This window comes from Marmota flaviventris, chromosome 17 (genome assembly GCF_047511675.1).
Source record: "Marmota flaviventris isolate mMarFla1 chromosome 17, mMarFla1.hap1, whole genome shotgun sequence".
Classification (NCBI taxonomy): domain Eukaryota; kingdom Metazoa; phylum Chordata; class Mammalia; order Rodentia; family Sciuridae; genus Marmota; species Marmota flaviventris.
In genome coordinates this window covers 40,549,487-40,574,895 of record NC_092514.1, presented here as the reverse complement: position 1 = coordinate 40,574,895, position 25,409 = coordinate 40,549,487, and the positions used below count along the sequence as shown (strand labels likewise).

The following is a 25,409-nucleotide window of genomic DNA, read 5'->3' as shown; positions in this document are numbered from 1 at the left end:
CTGGATTCTGCTGAGAGACAAAATGTTAGGCTAATCAAAGAGCAACATCAGCCAGGATCTCACATCCAGAATTGTTCTTTTATAAGAAGAGAGGAGGAAGTACGGACTCTCCTGCAATGTGGGGGCTCAGATTGTCCTCAAGTGGTCCTTGGCACTGAAGCCTGGGGGTTCCCTTCATTGAAGTCTGCCAGCTGCACCCAGAACCTGGTGGGATGCCTTTCCCCCTTGACATTTCAAGCCAACCTCCCATCCCTGATAATGCAGGAATGTTCCTCTGGCTGGTGGACCTCTGCCAACAAGTGAGCGTCCCCGCCACCAACAGAGTAAACATTACTCAACTGGCCAGGGCTCTATCACACACATTCTTCCCCTGTGTTCCTAACCTCATGCAGAGTGTGGCCCAGCCCCATTGGGTCTGGAAACTGGGAATTTAAACTCAGGCAGGAGAGAGCATGTGAAGGAGAAACTCTCCCAAAAGGAAATGTCCATGTCCATAAATTATGTGCAGACAGCTGTCTTTCCCACGAAACCACAACTTTGTGTAGGGGAGAGAAGGGGGGGCAGGGGTTAGGCTAGTCTTGATGGCCTTTTACTGTGTGCTGATAACTCTAACCTCCCCCTACTCCAAGCACGAGTTGCTTCTCTTGAGGGCATCGGCAGAGAGACAAATGATCCAGTCTGGTGAACTTGTGAGACACTCATCTGAGGCTAGAAGAATGTGAACAAATTCCCTGGCTTGAAACCCAGGAACCCTAGAAATGAAAGCTTTCAAATGAATTCGCATTGCTGCCTCGGTTTCCTCCTTTGTAATAGCACTTTTTGCCAATTCTTAATAATATTTCCTTCTAAGGAAAAAGATTAATGTTTGCAAAGAGTTTAGGAGATTAAAAATCTGAGAGCCTAGGAGGAAAAAAAGCTGGTGCGAGATGAAAGCAATTTAAACACTGGGCTAGTTTCCATTCCAGATCCTAAGGTGGCTTAGGTAGGAGCCCAATTCATAAGAGAAGAAACACAGACAGACCCGTGGGGACGGTAAACATTCTTGACTCAAGGAGTAAAAAGTTGAGTGACACTTCAGGGAAGCCCACAAACTGGTTTTCTTATAAAAAAAATCAAAGCAAATGTAACCAAGAAAAAAAAAAATCTTCCACTAAAAACATCTTGGCTGAGATCAGGAGCTAGAAGTGCCCCGTGCACCTGAAAACATCACACAGGGAGGAGGCAGAAGAACAACAGAAACCTCGAGTGTCTTCCCACTGGGTCTACCTGAGGTGCCCCGCCTCGTCCTTGCTGCATTTGGCAGGCAAACATCAGGCAGCTTGCAATGATCACTTCAGCCTGGAGATGGCTGCTCCAGGCCCTTGAGAATTTGAGCAGTCTTCATCCTTGTGAGTATTTCCCACTGTCTGCTTCTCAATGTGTCACAGATGCCCACTTGGCAGAGTGAATAGCTGAGGCTCAGAGAGGACAAGGTCATTTCCACTGCCTTTTCTCAGGGGACACTCAGCAAGTCTGTTATTTTGAACTTGACACTTTCCCCCCTTCCCCATAAGCCCCACATCAGTTTTAGATAAGTGGAGCCACCCATCATGACCCACTAATAGTTTGAACTGATTTTATAGATTTGTTCCTTGGCTGCACCCTTCAAGGGAATGTAGGCCCCATGAGGGCAGGACCTTGTCTGTTTTCTCCTTAGCACCTTGGCCAGCCTGTGCCAGGCCCTCAAATATGTGTTGAATGAACAAATTAGGAATGAATGACCTATGCTTCAAATCTGATGGAGGGCTCCCACCTCCCTCAACTTGGCTTGGAGGAGTTGAGTGGTGGAGAAGCTACAGTGGTATACATCTGTCCTCTCAAACTCCTGGTTTTTCTGTGGTTAGGAGAGGCAAATATTTTTTTGAGGAGGAAGAATGGGAGAAAGAAAGGAGAGATTAAAATACAATCAAAATTGGAGAAATAGTACTGTCAGTTTTGAGTGATTTCATGTCTGAAGGCACCAGAGAGGTCCATCAAGGGTGAGTGTGATGTGTTGTGTTAGAACCCATTTTGGGGGTCCATTAGGTTGATTTCAGAAGTAAGGAGTCAAGTCATCTAATGGGGATTTATTATGGCAACCTGAGTAACTTAAATGCCTTTTTCTGCAAAAAAAAAAAAAAAAAAAAAAAAAAAAAAACTGGGGCAAAATTAAGAAGGCTTAACCATGGGTGTTGTTAGGTGTAAAGACTGTGGGGACAGACAGTGACCTGCTGCAGTCTGGCTCCTGGGGTCTGGTCTTTTCTGAGGCTGCCTTTGCAGGCAGGGATAATATGGCTGCAACAAAGGCTCCTAGGCTTGGCTGTTGAGGAGAATGGTGATGCTCCTAGTGGGAGTGGGCAATGGGAGAAAGGCTATAAAGCTATCAGCAGACTGAGCCACTGGGTGTCCATACAAAGTAAGGTCCTATAAACAGACATCTGTATTGTGACTGAAGGGCTAATAAAATTGCCTTAGAAAAGAGAGATTTTCCACTGCAACCCATTCAGAAGCAATATCCTACTGGGAGGTGATACCCAGAGAGAAGGTCCTTTGAGGCCTGGCAAGTGTCAGAGCTGCCTCATTATGTGGGTTTGCCTGGCCAGACCCCAGCCTCTTCATCACCATCACCATCAGCAGCATCATCAGCATCATCATCATGACAGATAGCCACTGATCACCCAGCAGGCTTGTGGATGCTAGCCCCAAGGAGTACCAGGTGTTGGGTACAAAGACCTTGGAAGGTGGATAATGACTAGTTTCCCTTCAGCTGGGAGAACAGAAACACCAGTCAAGTGCTCAGGGAGCACCGTCAGAGAATTGATGTCTGCCCAGAGCCAGGCACTTTGGCTTCTGTCTCTCCAGATGGTTTCCACTCAGTGGAAACTCAGAAAGAGTAGTTCTCAGTCTCTTCTTGCCCTGGGGCTACTGGTAACAGATTATAAAAGGAACTTAACTGGGAGAACATTAAACTAACTAGTAGAATGAAACTAAATGGATTGACTAAACTAGCAAACTAGACTAGAGGAAATTAAGCTTCTGGAACATTAGGGAGAAAGTCATATTATATTCTTTGAAAACTTCCTGGTAGCATTAATGGTGATATTATTTTGTGAACTGTATACTTTAGGTAAACAGTGTTAATAGGGGTGAAGCTGGTTGACAGCTGGTTGTCTTTTGAAAAGGGAAGAGATTAAACTTGCAAAATAGAGCATTTATGCATCATGCTTTTGGACAGAAAGCTCTCTGACAGATATCTTCATTCCACAAATATGTGGAGCATCTGCTATGTGCCAGGCCTGGCTGAAGAAATCCAGCTTTGGCTTTGATGTCAGTATAACCCACAATTCTCCCACCCAGAAAGCACACAGTGAGGTAGGTGTTTACAAACTCCAGGGGCCTTCTTCACGGTAAGAATAAGGCTTATTTGTTTTTGGTTTTCTTTGGCAGGTAGGGATGCAAACCCTATAATTCACCTGGCAGTAGGATTCTAGACAGCAAAGAGGATGGGCTGTTCATTTCTATTTCCATCTATAAAACACCTAGAGATAAATGAAGCACTAACTTGGTGTCCAGTGTGTAAACTGATGTCACATAAAAAGGAGATGTTGTTTAGAGGGCTTCCACCCTTGCTGAACAAGGACTTGCTCGGATTTCACTATCAACCCAGTTCAGCAGATGTTGACCTTGTGGTAGACAGGGCCAAAAAGCATGGGCACGCAGGCTGCCACTCAGGGGCCTTGAAAGTGTTAACCTCCAGCAGTTATAGATGTCTCATTTATACCCAGTATAAATCTGTTTATTGTGACTGGCCCCACCCGATATGCTGGTGCTTGTAAAGCTCTAATGATCCCTAATAAAGGTGGAAGGCTTCTAACAGCACACAGTTCCTGAACTGGGGACAGAATGAGAGAGTGAGGGAGAGAAGGAGGAGGGAGGCAGATGATGAGCTCAATTCTAAAGTACCACAATGGCAAACCTCCCTCTGCACTTCATGCATCAGAGCTGTGGGCCCCAAGTCTAGAAGCTACACACAATCTCCAAAATAACCCATCAGAGAAGAAAGGTCCTCATGCAACACCTTCATTTGCCAGAATCCTCAAGAAGTCATAGGATTTGCCCAAGGTCACCCCTGCTCATTAGTGGCTCTGGTCTCCTGAATCCTCATTCAGGGCTTTTGATTCCAGCTGCCTCTCCTCTCCCACTTGAGCAAGGCACTATGAGGGTTATTGTCAACTCCTTCCAGAACTTTCCTGCTCTCTCTAGACTAGTAATCCTGGCTGTGCATCCAACTCTCAAGACATTTGTTGCAACTTCCTATGCTGAAACAACCAATTCTGATCCTAAAGTAGGCGGGTGGAACTTTTAAGAGTTCCCTGGATGACCTTTATGTGGTCTGGGAGAGACTTGAGAATCACAGATCTTGACAATACTTGGTTTTCATGGTTTCTGATATCTCAAATGACAAAGTACATGGGAAGGAAAATCCTTCCAGAGTGAAACTGCAAAACCACATTCTTGCCAAGAACCCAGTGCTATCCACAGCCCCTCCCTGCTCTCAACACCCCAAAGGTTCCTGAGTCAGCCTTACTGCTCACCAAGGGCATCCAACCTTCCTTGTCAGGCACTGTGCTTGGCTCTAGGTGTGTTTTATCATATTTAAGCCTTACAACAGCCCTTAGAAGATAGGTGTCATGATTCCTATTTCCTAGACAAAGAAACTGAGGCGCAAAAATGCTAAAGAACTTGTTCAAGATGACACTGTCAGATAACGGCAGAAGCACAATTCAAGCCAAGTCTATTTTGAATGCTACTCCTGGCTTCCTGGATGCACATGCTCAGTCTGATCTTGAAAGAGGCAACCTGTGAGCAGCTCATCCCAGGTCATACAGACATCCCGGGTCACTAAATGCTAAAGACCATGTCCATTGTGTTCCCCCAACATGCAGAGTATGACTCCTGAGAGGACTCAGCTCTTGATCTCCCAAAAGTGTTAGAAAGGTGGCGGCCTCCCTTGCTGATTGACTGCTTGGTGGCTGAAGTCACACAAGTGTGCTATTGCTGAGGCTGCTGAGTCAGTGCAGAGGGTAAGGCAAAGCATGCTACAGGGTGAAGCAAGTGGCTTCCAGAACATGAGCCCTCAGGAGCTTCTGAGGTTTCCTGGGCTCATTGCAGGTCTATATTCACCTCCTCTTCTTACAGCTCCTTTGCCTGAAGTTTGAGGGAACTTCCCTTCTAAGAACAAAGAGCACTAAGCTCTTCAGAGGTGGCCTCCACCAGGAAAGAACCACACCCCCTCTAATTGGCAGGTTCCCAGGGCTAATTACTAACAAGCAATACACATAAGTGGGGTACTCACACCTCCATCCATTCACAGAGGAAAATTCCCTATTAGGTATAGGAAATTCATGGTCATCTTATGAACCTGACCTCCTGCTCCATGTTTGTGAGCCCTCACCCCCAATGCCAATTCATGACCCTTTCCAACTTCCTTTTACTCTGTCTTGTATTTGCACTAAAGGCCTCATGACCCTGGATATGCCTTATGGTATCACAGAGCAGTTCTCTCAGGAGGAGTGGGAAATTGCCAAGGTGCTACAAGAAGCTAGGCACAGTCTGTTGCAAACACCAAGATGAGTATCTAGTTGGAAATACTCAAGTTCCATAAAAATCCAGATTGAAAACTAGGGATGCAGCTCTGTGTGAGGTGCTAGCCTGCCATGTTCAAGGCTGTGGCTTCAATCTTCAGCATCATCAAAAACAAAAAACAAAAACAAAACAAAACAACAACAACAAAAAAAAAAAACCAGGATTGAATGAAATCTTGAAGAGAGATGGGGAAAGGGAAAAACCCCAAATAACAAAACAAAACATGAGCCTCAGCAAGAAATGATAATAGCTATCATCTATGATGGTCTGCTATGTCTGGGGTACTTTACATATACATATACACATGCTTCATCCTATTAATCCTTTCAGCATGTGCCCAGGTAGGTATTCCCACTTTATACATCAATAAACTGAGTCACAGAGATTTTGGAGACTTGTCCAGGGTCACACAGAAGTAGCCAAAGTAAGGTTGGATTTCAGGTCTGCCTCCATAGCTCACGAATTTGCCATGCCTACTGTATTTTTTAAGAGTCTTTCCCCAGAGTATCTTCAGTGCATATTAAATGTCAGAGTTGGTGATCATTTGGCAATGGTAGGCTGGGAGACAAAGGGAGCTTAGTTGTTAATTGCGTACCTCCAAGATACTCACTACTAAAAGTGTGGACCCTGGAACACCCTCTTCAACAGCACCAAGATGCAGAAACTCAGACCTCACCCAATACCTACAGAATCAAAATCTGCATTTGAACACATGCCCATTTGATAAGCAATGCATTGTAACACTGTGGGTTAAACTTGACTGCACACTGGGCTCACCTGGAAAATTTCAACAACTACTGATGCCTAGTCCTACTCCCCAGAGACTGTGATTTCACAGGGCTGGGTTGCAACCTGGGTACTGGGACTTTTAGAAGCTCCCCAAGTGGTTCTAAAGATTGTCAAAGTGTATGAACCATTGTCCCAGAGTGGGCATGTGTTGGGGGGGGGCGGGGAGGGTGTCAGCAAACTGATAGTCTGCTGGTCAAAGCAGCCTGTTTTTATATGATGCATAAGCTAAGAATGGTTTTTCCATTTTTAAATGGATGAAAAAAAATCAAAAGAAGAATGTATCATGACAGATGAAAACTACATGCAATTCAAATTTCAGCTCCACAAAGTTGTACTAGAAGACAGCCACACTCATTTTTTTACATACAGTCTGTGGCTGCTTTTGTGCCACAAAGTCAGCTGAGTGGCTGTGACAGAGATAGCATGGCTTGAAAAGTCTAAAATATTTACTTTATGGCTCTTTCCAAAGAAGTTTGCTGATCCCTATTCTAGAGTACTTGTGAACAGCCAGGATAATTACCAGGATTGAGAGCTTCACTGGACTTTATTTTATATGGGGGATATGTTTTATATGTAACTATATATTTACACACACATGCATGTGTGTACATTATGTACACATTTATATACATATGTGTACACACACACATATTCCCTCTCCTTCCTCATTTGTGTTTTTACTTCCCTTTGAAAAGTGAGTGGAGGCAAAAGGCCAGATCTTGTGCCTTCCCATTAAGCAGGTGGCTTCAAAGGCTTGCACAGATCTCTGCCTCTCTCTGCACCTCTAGTGCTTAATTCTCTCTAAGTTCCTGTCACTTCCCATCACACCTTTTACAAACAGGTCCTAAGAGCACTTCTGCCATAAGCTGCAGGCTGGAGCTCTGTGCTTGCAGGAAGTTTCCTTCCTCCTCAGAGCAGACTGGGGTTGGTAAGAAGTCCTTGAATCCTCTAAGGATCCTTCAGGGGGATTAGACATGGCCAGTGGGGTTGCCTTCAGTGATAGGAGTCCAGTATCTGCCGGCTTCTGTACAGAGGTCAGAGCTCCACCAGCCCGGCAGCCTGGCTTCTTTGTATGCAGACCAGGGATAGTCCCCTATCAGGGGAGGCTGACAGCAGAATACATTGAAAGCTGGGCCTCTTAATCTCATTAATATCCCGATTGTCTTCTCCAATCTAGTGGGAGCCAATGGGGTGGCACCCGCAAGATAAAATGACCTTGGAATTCAAGAGATAAAATGGCAATCAGATAAAGTCCCTTAGCCGGAAAACACTGAAGCCATGTCCACCATGGAACCCCAAGTCAATATGAAAGTGTCTCCTACAGCAGCATGACCCACGACAGGATGTGTCCCTCTTCCAAACTAAAATAATCTGCAACTTAGGGACAATGGGTCTCATTTACTCTGAGAACCTTTGCTGCTGAATGAATATTTTTACAACTACCCTCATAAACTCCCTCCCCTTGTCTGCTGTCCAGGGAGGGGGCGGAGCTCCCAGAGGTGAGCTGGAGTGCCTGCACTGTCTCAGAGGCCCCATTAAGTTGTTAAGACATTTAGTGCCCCAGACAGGCCCGAATGCAAGGGCAGTTCAAATCTCCACACATGTGGGGATGAGCTGTGGAAGAGGGGGCTTCAATTTCTTCCCACAGAATCCCCCAGGGGCAACAGTTGGGGAGGAAATAGTAAACTAGCCAGGCTGGGGATCCCTACCATCTCTTTGGCCATATTCTCCCACAGCCCCTGTCATTCAAAGCAAAGAAAGATGGGCGGTGTATAACAGCTCAACACCTGCCTCCACCACTTACTAACTCTCTGAACTTGGGGAATTACACCCTAATCATCTTACTTCCCTTGAGTGCGAAATAGGGATACCAGTGCAGATAGTCTCTGCCCTTCAAGGCTGTGTGAAGCTTAAATAAGATGATGCATGTAGGTGCTCAGCCAGGGCCTGGTACCCAGGAAGCACTCAATCAACACTAGCTGATGGAATTCTTTACCATCTTGCCACTGGGTGCTTTTGAGGCTTCCCTGGGTCCTGTATATTTCTGTGTTAGGGAGGACAACAGCATCCTCACAGGCAACCTGGCCCAGAGTCAGGGTTGTCTAAGACCCAAGGTCAGATTCCTGCAGGTCACTTGAGAGGAGGTATGAAGGAGGACGAGGGGAGGCAGGCACTGTTTTGCAAGTTCTGATTTCAAATCAGGGAAGTCAAGTTGGTTGGGCTGGGAATGGGACAAATAGAGGTCAAAGGGAGGGAGAAGCAGCTGCAGAAACACCATCTCCTCTTAGGAAAAGAGGCTGAGACTCAGGATACCTCAGAGCTACCCTGGAGAGGTTCTGTCTTTTCCCTGTGCCTCATTTTCTTTCCAGGAGAATGGGCCCTCACCTCTCTACCCAAAGGTGAGGATAGGATGTATGGGTGAGTGAAGGATGATGATTTGTCCCACCCTTGTCTCCTTGAGGCAGTGGCCAGGTGACTTATCTGGGGACTGGAGCGAAATGTACAGTGAGCAAGGACACCCCAGATCATGCAGCAGATATTGCGGTTTGGGCCAAGGCTAGCCCAGCCTCCATCCCACCCCAACTTCCTCCTCCTCCTCCTCCTTCTCCTCAAGCCAATCAATACCAGCACCAGTCTCCAACCAGTCCTTTTTCTTGCCGCCGCCCTGCCCTCTGACCTTTTGGGGGCCTTTCTCTTGATTCAGCTCCAGAATGGAGGTAGAGGCCATCACTCCGAGCCTGCTCAATGGCCTCAGAATAGGCTGTCATGGGGCCTATAACCAGGGACAGCTCCTGCTGGCGAGAGCTGGGATGAGGGGGAAGCAGATAAAGGCCTTCCAGGCTCAAGATAAATGGCTGCCTGCAGCCTGCTACAGTAACTTCAGGCCCCCAAGAAGAGTAGACAAAGGGTGCCCCTGTGACACTCCCTGGAAAGATGAAGGCCCATCAGCGGCAGCCAGGCTGGTTCAAAGCCCCAACTTAATTGTCAATTAAGCATGCATAAGGGAGACAAAGCCATGACAACCCCTGGCTGCATGCTGGTGTGTGATTGTAAAGCCGAGGAGGGCCAACGCTGAAAACAGCTGATTCTGCTGACAATGTGTTTGTAGGGCACCTTGTAACCAATCAGCCGCTGACAGAGGCAAAGTGCTCCTCCTGCCACCCCTATTGTGCCGGACATTCCAGGACCAGGGTCACACTGTGGTCATCTTGGGCAAGTGGGCCACAAGGCAGTAAGCGTGGCTGGGAAAGAAGGGCTCAGTAAGGGAAAGGATGCTCTGCCTCCCTAGGGGAAAGGTTTGTCTCCCGGCTCAGGTGCTAGTGTTTGCAGAGGAGACAGGGTGGGGAGTCAGGGGCATGAGACTGGGGGACTTGTTTCCCCCACCCAGCTCAGCCTTAGAGCTTGCTAATACTGACTCTGGGTGTTGGTCTTGCCTCAGGAACACAGAGTTCTTTTGGGATTCTGCATTCAGTTTATGTTTGGGGCTTAGTTAGAGATCATGCCCTAGCTGTGGGCACTGCCAAAGCCTTCTCTGAGAGCTGGGCTCCAACCTGCTGGCCACCTACCCTGGGTCTATTACCCAGGAGCCCCATCGCAGCTCATGTGCCATCCTGGCAGCCTGACATGGGGACACAGTGCTCTGATCCTGCACCATAGGCACTAGCATGGCAGTTGCCTCTGCTTCCAGTCCAGGGGCAGGATATATCTCATACATCTCGTTATTAGAAATAATGTCTCAGAGTATGAAAGTAAAAAAAAAAAAAAAGAGTTCTGCTGCCTGTCATTCTTTCTATGACTGCTTGTTTAACTTTCTAGGAGTGATGACAAAAATTGTGTGGTCTTTTGGGGAAGGTGGTGTTCACACACTTGAAAACATTTAATCCTCATGCGGACTGTGAAGTACTACTTCTCTATTTTAAAGAGAGGAAACTCAGAGAAGTTACGTGAATTAGCCACATTCATAACCTGAGATTCAAAATTATACCTAGAGAATCCAGTCCCTGGACTGGGGAAAATGACTCTTGTGATAAGCCCTAAGTAAGAATTATGGCAGAGGAGAAGCAGCCATTGAAAATAGGAACAAAGTCCCAAAAATGCTGCTCCAGAAATAGCTGGAGGCTAGGTACGGTAGCACAAGCCTATAATCCCAGCGGCTCGGAAGGTTGAGGCAGGAGGACTGTGAGTTCAAAGCCAGCCTCAGCAAAAGCAAGGTGCTGAGCAACTCAGTGAGACCCTGTCTGTAAATAAAATACAAAATAGGGCTGGGGAGGTGGCTCAGTGGTTGAGTGCTCCTGAGTTCAATCCCTGGTATCCAAAAGAAAAGAAAAGAAATAGCAATAGGATTTTGTTCCCCTAGAAAGAATCAGGAAGCCACCAAAGATAATACTGATCCCCAGCTGGTTGTGGGGGTGCCATGCTGGTGTGATATCTTCCCTATGAACAAGTTCTGAGAGGGCAGGGCTGTGAGTTCCTGGCATTGCTGTGGGGACATGGTAACGTGTGTGTTAAAGGGAAAGTATAGCATGAGGATCCGCAGACCTAAGATCCAGTCCTTGTTTGCTCTCATTGCTTGGTGGCTTGTCAAATCACTACCTCTTTCTGGGCCTCGGTTTCTCTCTTTTAAGTCCCTCTTGTTTCTATCATTCCATGATTTATATAAAAGGTCCAGACTTCTGGGAAATCCCAGAGAATCAGATTCCCATCCATGGGGTATCCAGGCTGTGTTTCCTGCACACCTCCATCCCCCCATTCTGCTTCCAGTACCTGCTCTCTGTCCCTCCAGCCCTAGTTCTCCGTATCTCTCCTCAGGATACAGAAAGCCTAAGCTAACGACCCTATGGTGACCTCAGCACAACCCCAGCTTGTCAAAAAGCTGCTGGCCTTTGTTTGGCTTGCAGGCTCCCTGACTTTGGTGTGGAGATCACAGGTCCCAGCACAATGGCCATTGTCTTCTCAACAATGCTCCTCGCCCCAGCCACGCCCCCTGCAGCTCCCAGGCAGCCCTGTGGATCACCATAGTGGGCAAGTACTCCCATCCCTCTCCATGCAGGCCACACGCCATCTACCTGCCCTTTGAACCCTGCTTTAAACTGCCTTAAAGAGGCTAAGTTTCTTTGCCATGAGGCTGGCATTTTCCTGAGGGCTTCCCTGCCTCTCAAGAATAACCCACTTTCTTCTTCTGTATACTTGAGCCCTTCCTTTCTGTGGAAGCAGGAGCCAGAGAAACTCCAGATGAGGCTCCTATTTCACGCTGAGAACTATCAGGTTCCCAGAGACCACTGAAGAGTCCACGCTATGGGTGTGGCACGCTCAGAACAAATGTTTGCATACTGCATATACTGCCTAGGTGGTGACTCTGAACCTGTCCTGGTGACATGGTCACCCCAACTCTTGGGTCAGATCTCAGTTCTTAAGCCTTTCCCATCAGAAGGCAACTAGCAAGCAAGAGAAGGAACAGGTTTCAGAACCATCTGAGTTACAATGAGTTGCTGGCTTCCCTTCACAAGACTTCACCAAGAGAAGTAGGCTGTGCCACACTTGGTCAACATGTGTACCAAACAGACCCAAATAAGCACATCAATTCTGGGAAGCCAGCTTTCCTGGAAGAATTAAGGTGCAGAAGTACTGAACCCCTAGCTTGTGTCCAAGATAGCACTCACAGTATAGGGGTGCTTACCATACCATAGGCTGTAAGGTTCCACTCTGACAAACCCAAACCCCACAGCACGGACATCTTAATCCAGGCCTGGGCCTGGCACACCGTAGGAAGTCTGTCAGTTTGGGCCAACTCATCACTGAATAGATTTCAAGTGACTGACTCTGCCCTAACCATGATGGAGATTAAAAGCCTATAAGCAGAGGCTGCCACTAAGAGGTCCTTCCCTAAAAGCCACTGGGCTTCTCCTGCTGGAGCTAGAGAGAGTTCCAGTGTAGGACACGACCGGGGATGGCAGAGGGTATCTAGGATGCCATCCTCCATCACAGGGATTGGTGATGCACGTCTGCAAACCCTCTGCCTGCAGTTTGGACCTGATACCAACAATGCAGCCTTTGGGGGGCAGAATCTGACCAGCTGAGTCAGTGGCCACACAGGGAGAAGAACGGGAATGGCAAATCGAGCAAAGGACTATCCCTTACACCCAAAGCTTGATAAGGGTTTGGAAGAAATCCAAACAGAGCCACACACCCTTTTCACAAGAATATTCTGGCAATGGGAGTCTAAAGGCCATCCTCAAAATTTACTTCTTGGGAAAAAAATCTTGAACAAGATAAGACCAGTGGGGAAGACCAGGATGGTGAGGTCCGGTGCAGTGAGGCCCAAACCCTGCTTACCTGGCAGCTTGTTTGGAGGAGACGTGCTGGGTTGGTGGTGGGGGGAGCTGTGCGTGAGCAGGGGGTTCAGGCTGTGCGTCTGATTGGAGCTATAGGCATCCATGGCCAGCTTCTGCCGGAACGCCTCCTCCTTCCTACGGTTTGCAAACCAGTTGTAGACACGGACCTCAGTGACCAAGTTGGAGCCCAGGCCATGGGCTTTAGAGGGGGAGACGCCTCGCTGCAAACATTCTGCCCTGGAATGAACAGAGTGGGGATGGTGAGAATGGAGGGGGTGGGAGGAAGGAGGGTTCCTAGTGTTTGCCAGACATACAACTGTAGGAGTCTTGGTTAGGAGTGTGCAGAGGTGGATGGCTGAGTGGGGAGCTGGGAAAACCCTGTCCTGAAAAAAGGTAGATCCATGTAGTTATCTGATAGGATGACCAGGGGGAGGCCTTAGCACACACAGAGTAGGCTGTGCTGCCCCGGAAAGCAGGGGCTTGAGTCTTTGGTGTGGCTCTTAATGAGAAGGGAGCTAGTTCAGGGAGGGGGGCCATGTAAGGTTTCCTGACACCTCCTTGTTCTGCCATTCTTCCCATGACACAAAACGCAAAGTCCCTTGGTGGCTCTGACTAAGTCTCTTCATAGAACTATGAGAGAACTTCTGGGCTTTTAGGGTTTGGACACCCCAAAAGGGTGTCAGGAAAGTCAGATTCCTTATTCATACCCAAGAACTTCCTGCAGAGGGAAGATTGGGCGGGATATAAAGGAGAGCAGCTGGAGATGGCCAGTCTCTAGTTTTATTAGTGATGATTAAACCCCAAACCCAGGTGTGAGTAATATTTTTATATACCACTAGATGCCAGGGGAATTCTCAGCAGCACTGAGGAACCGGTGGCATGCACAGGTCCATTTCTCTGCCTCCCTACTTCCAGCCTGGGCTTCCTGGCCTCATCCTACCATTGCCAAAGCCAACCCAGCCCAGGGACAAAGAAAGGGCCCACAGGCCCTGGCCAGAGTCAAGAGAAGCTGTTTTAGAAAGTCAGTACTGGAGCCAGGGCGACTAGGGCAGGGATGAAACAAAAAGATATTCCAAGGATTTCTATAAGTTCTTTCTTAAAAATACACATAGTTATTAAGACACACAAAAAAAGAACTCTATTAGAGTCAATGTAGGCAGAGTGGAAAGAACACGTCCGACTAATTCTTAGGCTCCGGCCAAGTTTCCTTTTGGACCAATGGGTATACAACAACTGGTAGAGGCCAGAGACGGAATCTGTGGCTCAGAAATAGTTTTGCCCTGGCCTGTAAAAAGGTCAAAGAAACATTTTTTTTTCACTTCACTGGCATCATATTTTATACCAGAATTCTCCAGCGTATCTTCTAGAATAAGAATTGATGGGAGTGTTGGAAAGTATTTCATAGAAGATGCCACGTGGGTTTCTTGGCTGGAGGACTTCTCAGAGCTATTCATATATTAACATATGTTGTGACTCTATAAGTATCCAGATGATGTTTCTCAAACTTATTTCTCAATACATTGAAATGGGGGTTCTGGGAAATCCCGCTTAGCCACACTTCTCTGGACCATCAGGGTCTCAATATCCCAGGACTGAGGGGGATGGATCTTGGGTCCACAGGTGGGCTTCTGGTGGGGTTACCTGTTGCACTCCTCCACTAAGGCCTCCCTCTCTTCCTTGCTGGGGTTCTTTTGCCGGTCGTAGGCCTGGTACAAGATTTGCTGGGACGCGGGCCCCCATTTGAACCGGTTGCGTCGCATCTTCTTGTTGGTGGGCTCAGAGCAGGCGTCGTCGGACTGCCCAGGCCCCTGGCTCTGTTGACTGAACTCTGGAAAGAGAAACAGCAGCTGATCCTGACTGCTTTTGTCTGTCATATTTCCAGAGCTCTGGACTGTCTGGTTGAACTCTGAAAAGAGAAAGGAGTAGATTTGATAGGGCCGGTAGCCTTCACCCAGCAGACAGACAGACGGACGGACAGACAGACGGACGGACGGACAAAGACCCCATAATTCCTCTCCCTTCTGCTTTGCAAGCTGCTGTGACTCCACGTGGGGCTCCTGAGGGGAGGCCTCGAGCCAGGCCGCTCACTACCCACCTCAGTTGCTCCAGCAAAACCACTCGGTTCCTTTTTTCCCTGAAGGAGATCAAACGTAGCCAGCCATTGTTTTGAGATTAATTTTTTTCCTTTGGTTCCCTGGCCCTCCCACAGGAAGCAACACTCTGCATCCTGAACTCTTGTATATGGATGGCAAGGGGTTGAACCCAGCCCAGTCTCAGGCCCAGGGGGAAACTGCTCAAAGGTGCAATTTACACTGACATAACACATTCAGAGACTGCAGATAGCTCTCCCCACCTTTCCTGTCTCCTCACATATCCTAGGCATTTGCATTCTATAAGTTCTTGGAAAAATACCAAGCCCAAAACCTTTTAAATGATGCTTTGAAATAAACATTCCTGGAGCTTTGTATTAAGAAGAGAAGATGCACTTTAGATTTCAAGTGTAATTTCAAAAGCAAAGGTATGTGTGTGCATGTACGTGTACATGTGGGTGCCAGGGGTCAATTTAAGACAAACCAAGATGGAAAAGTCTTACAGATTTGCTAATAAATCTAAAAGACGGCAAGTGCAGAGACTGAAATACAGGACCTTTCTAGGAATGAGGTTCAACGAGTTGGAGAAAGATATACACAGATGGAATGGTGTTCCCTGTCTGCTTCCAGGGTCCAGGCATACATATTTTTGTTGAGTGAATGAAAAAGATGGCAATTTGGTTCAGATTATGAAATTTTATATTCACTTTATGACAGCTTAAATAAGATTCGATATCTACTTTATTAAAGAGGTTTATGATGTCCTCTTCCTCGCTTCTGCATGAAGCAGAGTTCATCAGGGGTAATTGATTCCTTTTTACAGATGAATAGACATAGAGGCCAAGCACTCTGTTGAGCAAGGACATATAATAAATTCATTTTTTAGCTCCTGATCCCCATGTTCTGGACCTTGATGTTTTTCTTTCTCAATTCCGAGTAACTCCTGCAGGTCTCAGAGCATTGGTGGCCACAACCTCCAGAGCCCTATGGTAATGACTCAATGTACCACCATTTCTTTTTTCAGTACTGGAGAATGAACCTAGAGGCCTTCTGCCACTGAACTACACCCTCAGCCCTTTTTAAATTTTGAGACAGGATCTCACTAGGTTGTGCTGACCTGCCTTGAACTTGTGGTCCTTCTGTCTCACTCTCCTGAGTCGCTGGGATTACAGGCTTGTGATACCACACCTGGCTGTGCCATCATTTTAAAATGTTCTCTTTCCTGTTCCTCTGGACAACTGGACCCCAAATCCTTAAGGTTCAAAGATCACTACTTCATAGCTGAACCCCCTCTACTAGGAGGACCCCCTTCCCAGTGTGGTCCTTCAGTCCACTTTCCTCCAGCAGTTGTGAACTCATTGCCTAAGAATCCATTTCCATCCCAGGGAAACAGTGGACTTCTAACCAACCTGGACCCAGTATCCCAGCTGCAGGTGGGTCGGCCTTGGCTTAAGCAGTAGCCAGATCATGAACTCTCCCCCTGGCAGATGGACTGAACTATCACTGGTGCCTTTGATTTGGGGCTCACCCACTTTTGGATGATTCTCAGGCCATCTTAGGACGGTTTTCTCTGGTGCCCAACAATGCCCTTAGAGATCTAAAATAGTCTCTGGTAAATTTAGAAGGAAGAAGTCACTGACTCCTTGTGATAATGTGGTATACCAGATGAGTTGCTTAACTTCCTGGTCACTCGGCCTCCCCACTTACGGAATGGGACTGGGCTGAAAGCCAAAGGGGCACTAAACAGTCTTTAAGAACATTAACCCCTGGTCAGGACAACGATGATGACCCAAATTCCTATGGTGGTCATACTTTCCAAAGTGCTTTCACGCTGCTTGTGTTATTTGGTCTTCACGGCGCTCTCTGTGTGCAATTGCCTAAGGGATGATCAAAAAGGGGAAAGAGAAGTTGCCTGCACAAGACCAGGGTGTCTGCTCCATATTTTCTCTCCTTTCTGTGGTCTGGCAAAGCACCTGTTGAGTCACTCTTGAGACATAGCCAAAGCCCATGTAGATAATCCCAAGGACCTGGGATCAATGTAAGGTTTTTCATTTGAAGCGAACAGATGTTGTCATGGTTGACATGTAGTGAGCTATTTCTATGGTGAGGTTTTGTACAACATCTTCTCACTGTATCCCTTCATCCCACCCACTGTCACAGCACTCTCTGTGAGAATTCTTACTCTTTCCATTTTACAGATGAAGAAACTGAGGTTCAGAGTGGGTAAACAACTTGTCCCAAATCACATGAGCGAGGGGCAGGGACCAAGATGCAAACTCAGCCTGGAAACTCTAGGGCTTCTAACCACCAGTTTATAAATCATATATGGCTAAAAAGAAAACCTAAATAATACACCCCCAAACTCCTCAAGTCTGATTTCTGTGCAGGTGATAAAACTGACTTCGGAAGCTTTGTCTGTGGTGGGAGAGACACAGCCTCCACTAGTGTGGGGGCTGCCTCAGTCACCTGCCCTCAGGAGGCTGCAGCCTGAATGGTGTTTGGCCCAGAGCATGCCTGGATCAGCTAGGGGGATTTGCCTGCATGTGCAAGATCTACTGACCTCAGGGGCTTGAGGAACTAGATTCCCACTAGATTGCCTTCCAGCCACCTCCAATCCCCTATTTCCTTTTGGATTCATTGGGAGGGGGAGGGAGGTAGAAAATGTTCTTTGCCCATAAAATTAACTTAGAGAGGTTGGTTTAAGCAATCTCTTTATAGGCTTGGGGGGTAGTTTAGACAAGGAGACTCTGTGTGCAGACAGGCCCATGAATATTACCATTTATTAGTTTTGATTTTTTTATGAAAATCTGTTCTCATGTACCATCTTTTTTAAAAAAAATTTTCCCTCTCTCTCTCTTTCCACTCACTCCGTTCACTTGTGTTCTTCTTTTATTCATCTCCCTTCCTAATTCTGATCCCATGCTATGTGTCTTGCCTTCATCCTTCAAGATTTGATTCAAATGTCACCTCCACTAGGAAGCCCTCCATGATGTCTCCAGGTGATTTAGTAATTTCCCTGCTGCCCCTTGTGTACACCTTTATAACAGCTCTTAGAGAGCAGCTGTCATTATTTACCCAAACACCTCAACTCCCTCAGTGGATTGTAAGTCCCTGCAGAAAAGGACCTGTGTGTCCACAGCCTGGCATAGTGTTGGGCACATATTAGGTGTGTGTATGATATTAACAGAGGAAAGAAATGTTTCTTAAGCTTTATGTCTCCTGTGACTTAAAAACAATAACAATGACAACAAAAAGTCCCTTGCAAACACTACCATCAGCTTTTGTAAATCATTCCTTCTCGAGCATCTTAAGAATTTGGAACCTCTGCCATTTTAGAAGGCCCAGCCACCCTTTCCTGCCCCCTTGTCCTTTCTGAAGGAAACTCCCAGTGAACACAGAGAGGCAGCAAACCAGAGATGGTGCAGAATGGGCCCCCAACAGTTCTCGGGCCTCTGGAGACTGTGGCTCCTGAGATTTTTCTTGGACTTTGTAAGAACTATTGAGTTGCTTCATGTCAGGAACACAAATTCTTCCAGAGCTAGTCATCGTGGATGGGGGTCAACCCATAGTTTAAAAGGCCTCCCCTGCCAAGCCACAAATGGTTCTCAATTGGCTTCTTCCCATCACTCCATGTAATGCTTCCAACAAGAGAGCAAATCACCATGCACATGAGATAAATACCTAGAACCTTTCCTTCCACAGTGAAGGGCTTTCCAGCAGACACTGAGATCACAAAGACGGTCACCATTACTTCAGAGCAGTGTGTAGCATAAAAAAACTAGTGATTTTTCAAAGTGACTATCCAGCAAGGGGGCGAGGGAGAATGCCCTACCCAGAAAGCGGTGGAAATAAACATCTTGACAAGGAGATACAGCCATGGCCCAGAGAATGGTGTGCTGCGAGAGACAAGTGTCAAAAAATTTTCCTAGGAGTAGTCCAGGTCAAACTCTATGAAAGTATGATGTCAAGGTTACTGTCCTAAAATTAAAAGACAATGTGCTATTTGTACCCCCGTCATTCCAACGCAGTGCAAGCTTCCCTAGAATTTAAACCAAAGACCTTCCTTCCAGTATCATTCCATAAAAGAAATATTGAGACAGAAAGAAAATCTGGGGATAAGGGTGGGAATAACATGAATGGATGGGTCAAAGTTCCAAGCATAGAAACTTTTATTGTGCCCTTCCTCAGTCATAAGTATAATCTTCATTAGACAGTCACCAGCTGAGGTCCCCAAACTACTGATGTTTGTAAATGTGCATAAGTACTTTAAATTGCTTCAGGATTCAATCCTACTACTCCCCCTCCCAAAGAACAGGGTCAGGTTCTGCAAATATTTATCTACACAAACACCTTTACTTTTAAATACTTTTTCCAGCAGGGAGGAAAAGAATAGTTATTATGAATGATTGGGAGTTATTGACAGCTATGAAATATCTTCTCTGGAAACTCTGGCCTGGGGCCATATATCAATGGGGGATGCTGGGTGTACTTGGTAGAAGATATTCCACTCTTTTATCATTTGGTGTCAAAGAAAAGGAAATTGGAAAGAAGGACCAAATTATTCAAGGTACAAGGCACACGGTGAAGGACCTGTCAGAGCAACTAGCTGGATGGTAAGGGGCTGGGAGAGATGAAAATGATACAAGTGAACCCACTGTGTTATCAACTATGAAGGTCAAATGCACCTGCCATCTTCCTTATATTTGCCAAGTGCTCACGATGGATCTCATGATGAAGGGGAAACCGAGGCAGCCCACAGAAGTCAGAGTGAGGACACAGATCACTCCAGATTGAGGCAGAGGCAGGCAAAGAACACTTACGTCGGAGGATCTCCCGTTGCTTCCTGACGTACCAGGTATACAGGGCGGCTCGCTTCTGGGTCTTCATAGGGGTGCCCTTGTTGAGGTGCTGAGAGAGGTGTGATTGGTTCAGACCGGTGATGTCAACCACTTCCCTCTGGGGGATGTTGTGTTGCTGCATGTAGCCTTTGATCATTTTGGCAGCCCTCCAAGGGTCCTCACTAGACAGACAAGCAGATGGTTAGGGTGCTGTGGGAGATGTCTGGGAAGAAATATGCTCTTGCTAGGGCTCTACCTACACTCTATACAAAACCTGTCTTCATGGCCTTCTCCACCTGTTCAAGCTACAACCTTGAGAGAGGTGTGAGGTTAAATCAAATCTAATCAGAAGAGGAGCTACAGGCCCCTGAACGGTACACTCTTTTCCTTCTGATGTTAGCAGAGAACAGATGACTGCTCATTTTCAGGAAAGAGCAAGGACCACCAGCACTCTCTCTCATTAAGCAGAAAGCAAACTCATGTTTTATTGTGCTTTCTCTCATTTTTCTGTAATTCAAGAGACTTAAAAAGTGAGAGGCCCACTAGGAAGCTTGAGGTGGGGCGGGCTGATCCTACAATGATAGGAGATCGTGTCAGTTTCTAAATTCACTTAATTTCTGTCTAAACCTCCTTCTAGAAGTCGGTCTTGGTCTCTTATGAAATAGGCGTGGATTGTAAGGGTCCAGCTCCTGAGGAGCAAGGAGGACTTCTTAGCCAAATATCAAATAACTTTCAGAGTTTTGGAAAAAATTTCACAAAATACCATGATTGAAGAATCACACCACTTGCAAGGCAAGCAAAGTTAAAAAAAAAAAAAATTATCCACAGCTGCACTTCCCAAATAAAACAATGGGAAGGAATGATTTCAATTTTGGAGTAAAACATTAATGATCCCAAGTGCCATGCTTTCCTGTATTTTTACATTTCTCTTCTGAGAGGGGAAGGGAACCTGGAAGGTAATGTTTCTCACAAATTTCAAGCCTGAGCTAGGAATGTAGTCATACATTTCATTTCTCATAAACATAAGTGTGCAAAAAACTCGTATTTGACTTTGAGGTTTATTTATTTAAAATGTTTTCAAAATAAAATAAAATATTTTCAACTTTTCTAATATATTTTCTTGTTTATTGAATAGAAGATGTAAAAAAGAGAAGATAATGCAGAAAATTATTCAAGAAGCAACTAATTCACATAGGTAATTTTTAAAAATGCAGCTACACAGTTAACTTAAAAATTCCTTTAGTATATGTTGATATATATATACATATCCTTTTGAGAGGACATAAAAATAAAGGGAAAAATTAGTTTCAGATGAATCTACAAAAATAGGAGTTAAAGCAGAGGCCAAAATAGATACACTACTGTAATGCATAATCATTGGTGCCTCTATGTCAAATAAATCTTGTTTAATGAATTAAAAGATCTCCAGTCATCAAATGGAAATATTTTATAAGCATTTGCATAGTTGTGATTATTTTAGCAAGACCTTGATATTAAATATATGAGAATCCAGGCTTTGAAAGAGATGTTTCTGAGAAATGCAAACTTTCAGATTAATTATATATTAGTTAATAACGAATTTCTCAAGTATTTACCAAAGAATTTCCAAAGACTACAACATAATGAAGAAACAAGAACAAAAACAAATAAAATGAGTTCCAGTTTCAAACGTGGAGAATTCACTTTGAGTAAGAGAAAAACAAGGTAATAAGCAAAATTTTGGACACTCATGTAAAACATCAGAGATCACTTAAAAACTTATTTCTGGCGAATATTTCCACAGATATTTTTAGGGTGGAAAACATTTTCAGCAGACAGGTACAATAGCTTCAAAACTTAGGGGAAAAAATATTTGGGTTTTAAAAGTTAATACTGTATCGCTTTAACAGATTCTTTTGGCTGTTTTCCTTTTGTTTAAATTTCTTTACCTGTGCTCATTTTTGCGTGCCTAAGAAATCTATCGAAATAGCCTAACGTTCTAACAAGTGCGAATGTTTCTGTGAAAAGAGGGAATTAGCTCAACGATCGAGATGATTAGATAAATAATAGTATTTCAAAGCTCACAATAAACCTTATAAACTGAGGCCCAACCTTTAAGCACGAATTAAAAGACTAGAGTTGGGGGTAAGATGGCGTAGTTATTATACCTTTACACCTCTCTGAGCCGAGAATTCACGTGCATTCACTGGGAAGAGCTCAGAGAGCTGGTTACTTTTTTAATTTTATTTGAAAAATAGAGCTCACTTTCAGGTGTTCCGCACCCGGATAAATGCTCTGTTCCCTAGGAGCGCTCACTCGCAGCCATTGTGTTCCAAGCGCAGGTGTCAAACGCCAGACCCGGCGCCCGCTTTGTCCGCGCGACACACCTCTCAAACAATGGCTTTGTTGCCCAGGAGCAGAAAAGACCTGGGGGGCCCCACTCCTGGTCGCCAAGCTTTCGTTCAGAAGCCCAGACTCCATTTCCTAGCCAGCACCCGATTTCCCTAACGCAGCCCGCTCGGCTGGGACCCGGGGACGGGGGAAGCGCGCAGTCCCCAACCTTTCCTTTCTGGCCTATCTCCTTTGTGGAGCGTCCAAGCTCCCCAAGCATCCAACCGCTCCCCCAAAGTGATCTTTTCTTTTCCTTCTTCTTCTTCTTTTTTTTTTCCGCCTTAGATAACAGGGTGGGAGGAAAAAATGCATTCGCCTGGCTCTCTGGAGCCAACTGTGCAATCACCTGGGAACCGCTAGCAATTTCTTGAAAAATTGCTTTAATAAAATCGGCCACTCCCGGGGGCTGTGGAGAGAAAGGCAGCGCTCGCCTGGGAAAGGGAGGCAAGCCTCGGGGTCTGTCCTGCGTCCCTACCTCAGCGAGAATCTCGGCCTCCCTAGCCCTCCTCCCCAACCCACTTTGGGGAGGAAAGCGGGCTGAGTCCCACGACCCCGGACCGGGCCTTGGCTCTCGGTCGGCAGGGCCCTGCTGGTGTCCGCGGCCTTGGAGTTCCGCGGGCTGCTGCAGAGATCAAGCCGCGCTGCTGCGGCGCTGGGGCGGCGCCGAGGCCTGGGGGGGCGCGCCCCGCAGCGCTGTGCGTGTGTCCTGGGGAGCAAGCCCGCGTCGGCGTTTTTATTTCCTTCCCTTTCTAAGCCGCGTTTACAACTTCACCAATGAATAACCCGCCTCTCGTTTCAACCTAATCACGGCTCTTTGTGTATCTTTCTGTTGATGATTTATAGAAATAAATTAATAACACCCCAACTCCACGTGCTACAGTTTATGTTACATCTCAGCCGCGTCCAGCCCCAAAAGAGACCGCGTGCGGAGGGGCGCCCCAGTTCTCCTCTGGTTTCCCCTGTTCCTCCGGGAGCCACGATAAGCAGCGGCCGCCTGAGGCCGGGCACAAACGGCCTAGGTCGGGATGGCAGGCGGCGGCAGCCGGGTTGGTCCACCAGGCCCTAAACACCTTCTGATCGCTCTGGCGCCCCAGACTCTCCAAGGGTCTCCTCCTTTGTCTCAACCTTCTCGACTCGCACCTTCCTACTCCCTAACCCGGGTCGGGGAGAAATTACCACCAAGCGGGGAAAAGGCGAGGGAAGAACCTCCAGTCTACAAATTATAGCAAAACACTTTTTTTTTTTTTTTTTGAGGGGGATCTGGAAGTCCCCTGGATAGCCTTGGTTAGAGGGCAAGTCGCCAGATTCTCAGCGCACAAATTCAAATGCAAGTTCATATCCCACCCCAAACTGGCGTTGCGGGAGTGCGACCGAGGCCGCTTGAGTCCGGGCGCGATTTCTGCACTGGCCCCTGAAACCTTGGAACCCGCCGTGGCGGTTAAGTGTCTGAGGCCAAGCAAGGGGTTTCTTCCTAAAGCTGAGTGGCCGGGGAGCGACGTGCAATCTAAGGGAACCGCTTGGCTCCTTGGATAATTAGTAACTAGCTGTCAAAGCGTAGGCCGGTTGGGGAAGACCAGCAAACGACCCCGGGCCTCCGGAGAGACCTCCAACCTGCCTGACTTCTCCTAGGGGCAGAACTGGTGGCGAGATGTGTGCAAGCCCTGCTTTCTCTGATTGAGACCAAATCTTTGTGAAAGGGGTCTTATCTGAATTTACCCCACCCCATCTCGGCTTGCTTAGATTTGTGGTTTCTTATGCCCAGTGCGGGTCCAGTCTCATTCTACAAGCAAAAGTTCCCCTTTACAAATCTAAACAGGCGTGGGGATTCGAGAAAATCCCGACCCTTGCATAGTTGCTGTGGAGGGGACTGCCCACCAGAGAGCTGGCCTCCCAGATCCTAGCTCCAGTGCTGCCAGTCCCTTGGTAAAGAATGGCAGATCGCTGCTCTTCCAGAGGCCGGCCTGGCCGAGCCGGGGGGGAAAAATGAGTGGCCTGAGGTTTGTGGGGTCCCAAGCCTCTGCTCCTGAGAAAATCACTGCATCTACCTGCACCTTCAGTTTCAGGGTCAAACCTCCAGTCAAAAGGTTTCATACCTTGGGTTCTTTCAGGCCGAGTCCCAGTCCCACTGGGAAGGCCCGTGGGTCTTTCCACTCTAGCCTGGGGGCCAAGAGAGATGAAGCCTTTGGCCCTAGGGTCACCTGGCTAAGGGACTGGGAAGGGTCCAGGTGTTGGAAGAGAATCGGAGCATCCACGGGGGGGGGGGGGCGGTTTCTCTGGTAGAAAACCGACGGACAGAGTGGTCGACTCAGGCTCCTTCAAAGCACCAGGCACCAGGAGCCGGGGACGCCAGGGACGCTGGCAGGTACTCTGCACCTAGGTTGCTGCCTACCTGAGCATTCGGTCCACCTCTGCCCGCTGCTCCGCTGCTTCCTCGGTGTTGAGAGCCTGCAGCTCCTTGAGGATGGGAGGGGTGTCATAGTCGTCACCGTCTTCGGAGCCCTCGTCCCCGGACAAGCGGCCCTTGGTGTGACCGTTGGTGAGGGTATGGAAGACCGGCTTGGTGTCCGGATCTGTCCCGCTTCCAGGGGACAGGGGCAGCGTCTCCAGTTTCACCCCAAAGCTTGGAGATGGCAGCAACTCCTCCAAGGCCTGGATCAGCACCTCCTTGGTGACCCCGGAGCTCAGCAGGGCGTTCAGGAGTTCTTGCTGGAGCGATGTGAGCTTGGACACCATTTTCCAAGGACGGAAAAGAAGGGGGTTAGGGGGTGGGTGGGTGCAAGTGAGGAGGGTGGAGGGGAGTTCCACAAGCAAGCCCCAAGTTCTGGAACCCCTCCACCCTTCAGCCTCCAGACACCTGTTACTCCCCCGGGGTCCCGGAGTCTCCTCTGAGAGGAGTCAGAAAACTTCTAACTTGCCATGATCGCCACCATTAGGCCATATAAGATATGCAAATTAGTGGGAAGGGCCCAGCTTTCGGCAAGATGCAAATGGTGGTGGGGAGGGGGGGAAGCGAGAGAGAGGGAGAGACTCAGGGGCAGTCGTGGGGAGCCGGAGACCTGGACCAGGAGCTCGGTTTGCCAGAGCCCATTGTACTCACGCTGGGGGTCTGAAGACCTTCTTTTACTGGTTCTGTTTATCAGCCACACTTTAGTTGACCTTTGGACTTGTTAAACAAGTGGCCTGCAGCCTAGGCGCGGGGGCTTTTCCACTGGCGCCAGGCTCGGCTTCAGCCCAGAAAGAAGAAACTGAGCTTCGGGGGTTTCAGGTGAGAGCTGGATAAAGTTGGGGGACCCTTGGAAGAAGTGGATGGAGAGGATGCGAAGAGT

At 47.3% G+C, this 25,409-nt stretch overlaps 1 protein-coding gene across 4 annotated transcripts in view; it reads right to left on the bottom strand.

The window, feature by feature from the left end:
- Hnf1b (HNF1 homeobox B) overlaps positions 1–24,816 on the bottom strand; it is a 51,395-nt gene extending 26,579 nt beyond the window's left edge. For 2 of the 4 annotated variants that reach the window (XM_027950269.3, XM_027950268.3), the window contains exons 1-4: positions 24,473–24,816; positions 19,696–19,895; positions 14,427–14,613; positions 12,787–13,022 (exon numbers count right to left, since the gene is read on the bottom strand). In XM_027950269.3, the coding sequence (XP_027806070.1) occupies positions 12,787–13,022; positions 14,427–14,613; positions 19,696–19,895; positions 24,473–24,816 (967 nt within the window). Of the gene's footprint in view, positions 1–12,786; positions 13,023–14,426; positions 14,692–19,695; positions 19,896–24,472 lie in introns of all 4 variants that reach the window. The other 2 variants (XM_071603930.1, XM_027950266.2) reach the window with 1 other exon arrangement.
- Between the last annotated feature and the right edge of the window lie 593 nt (positions 24,817–25,409).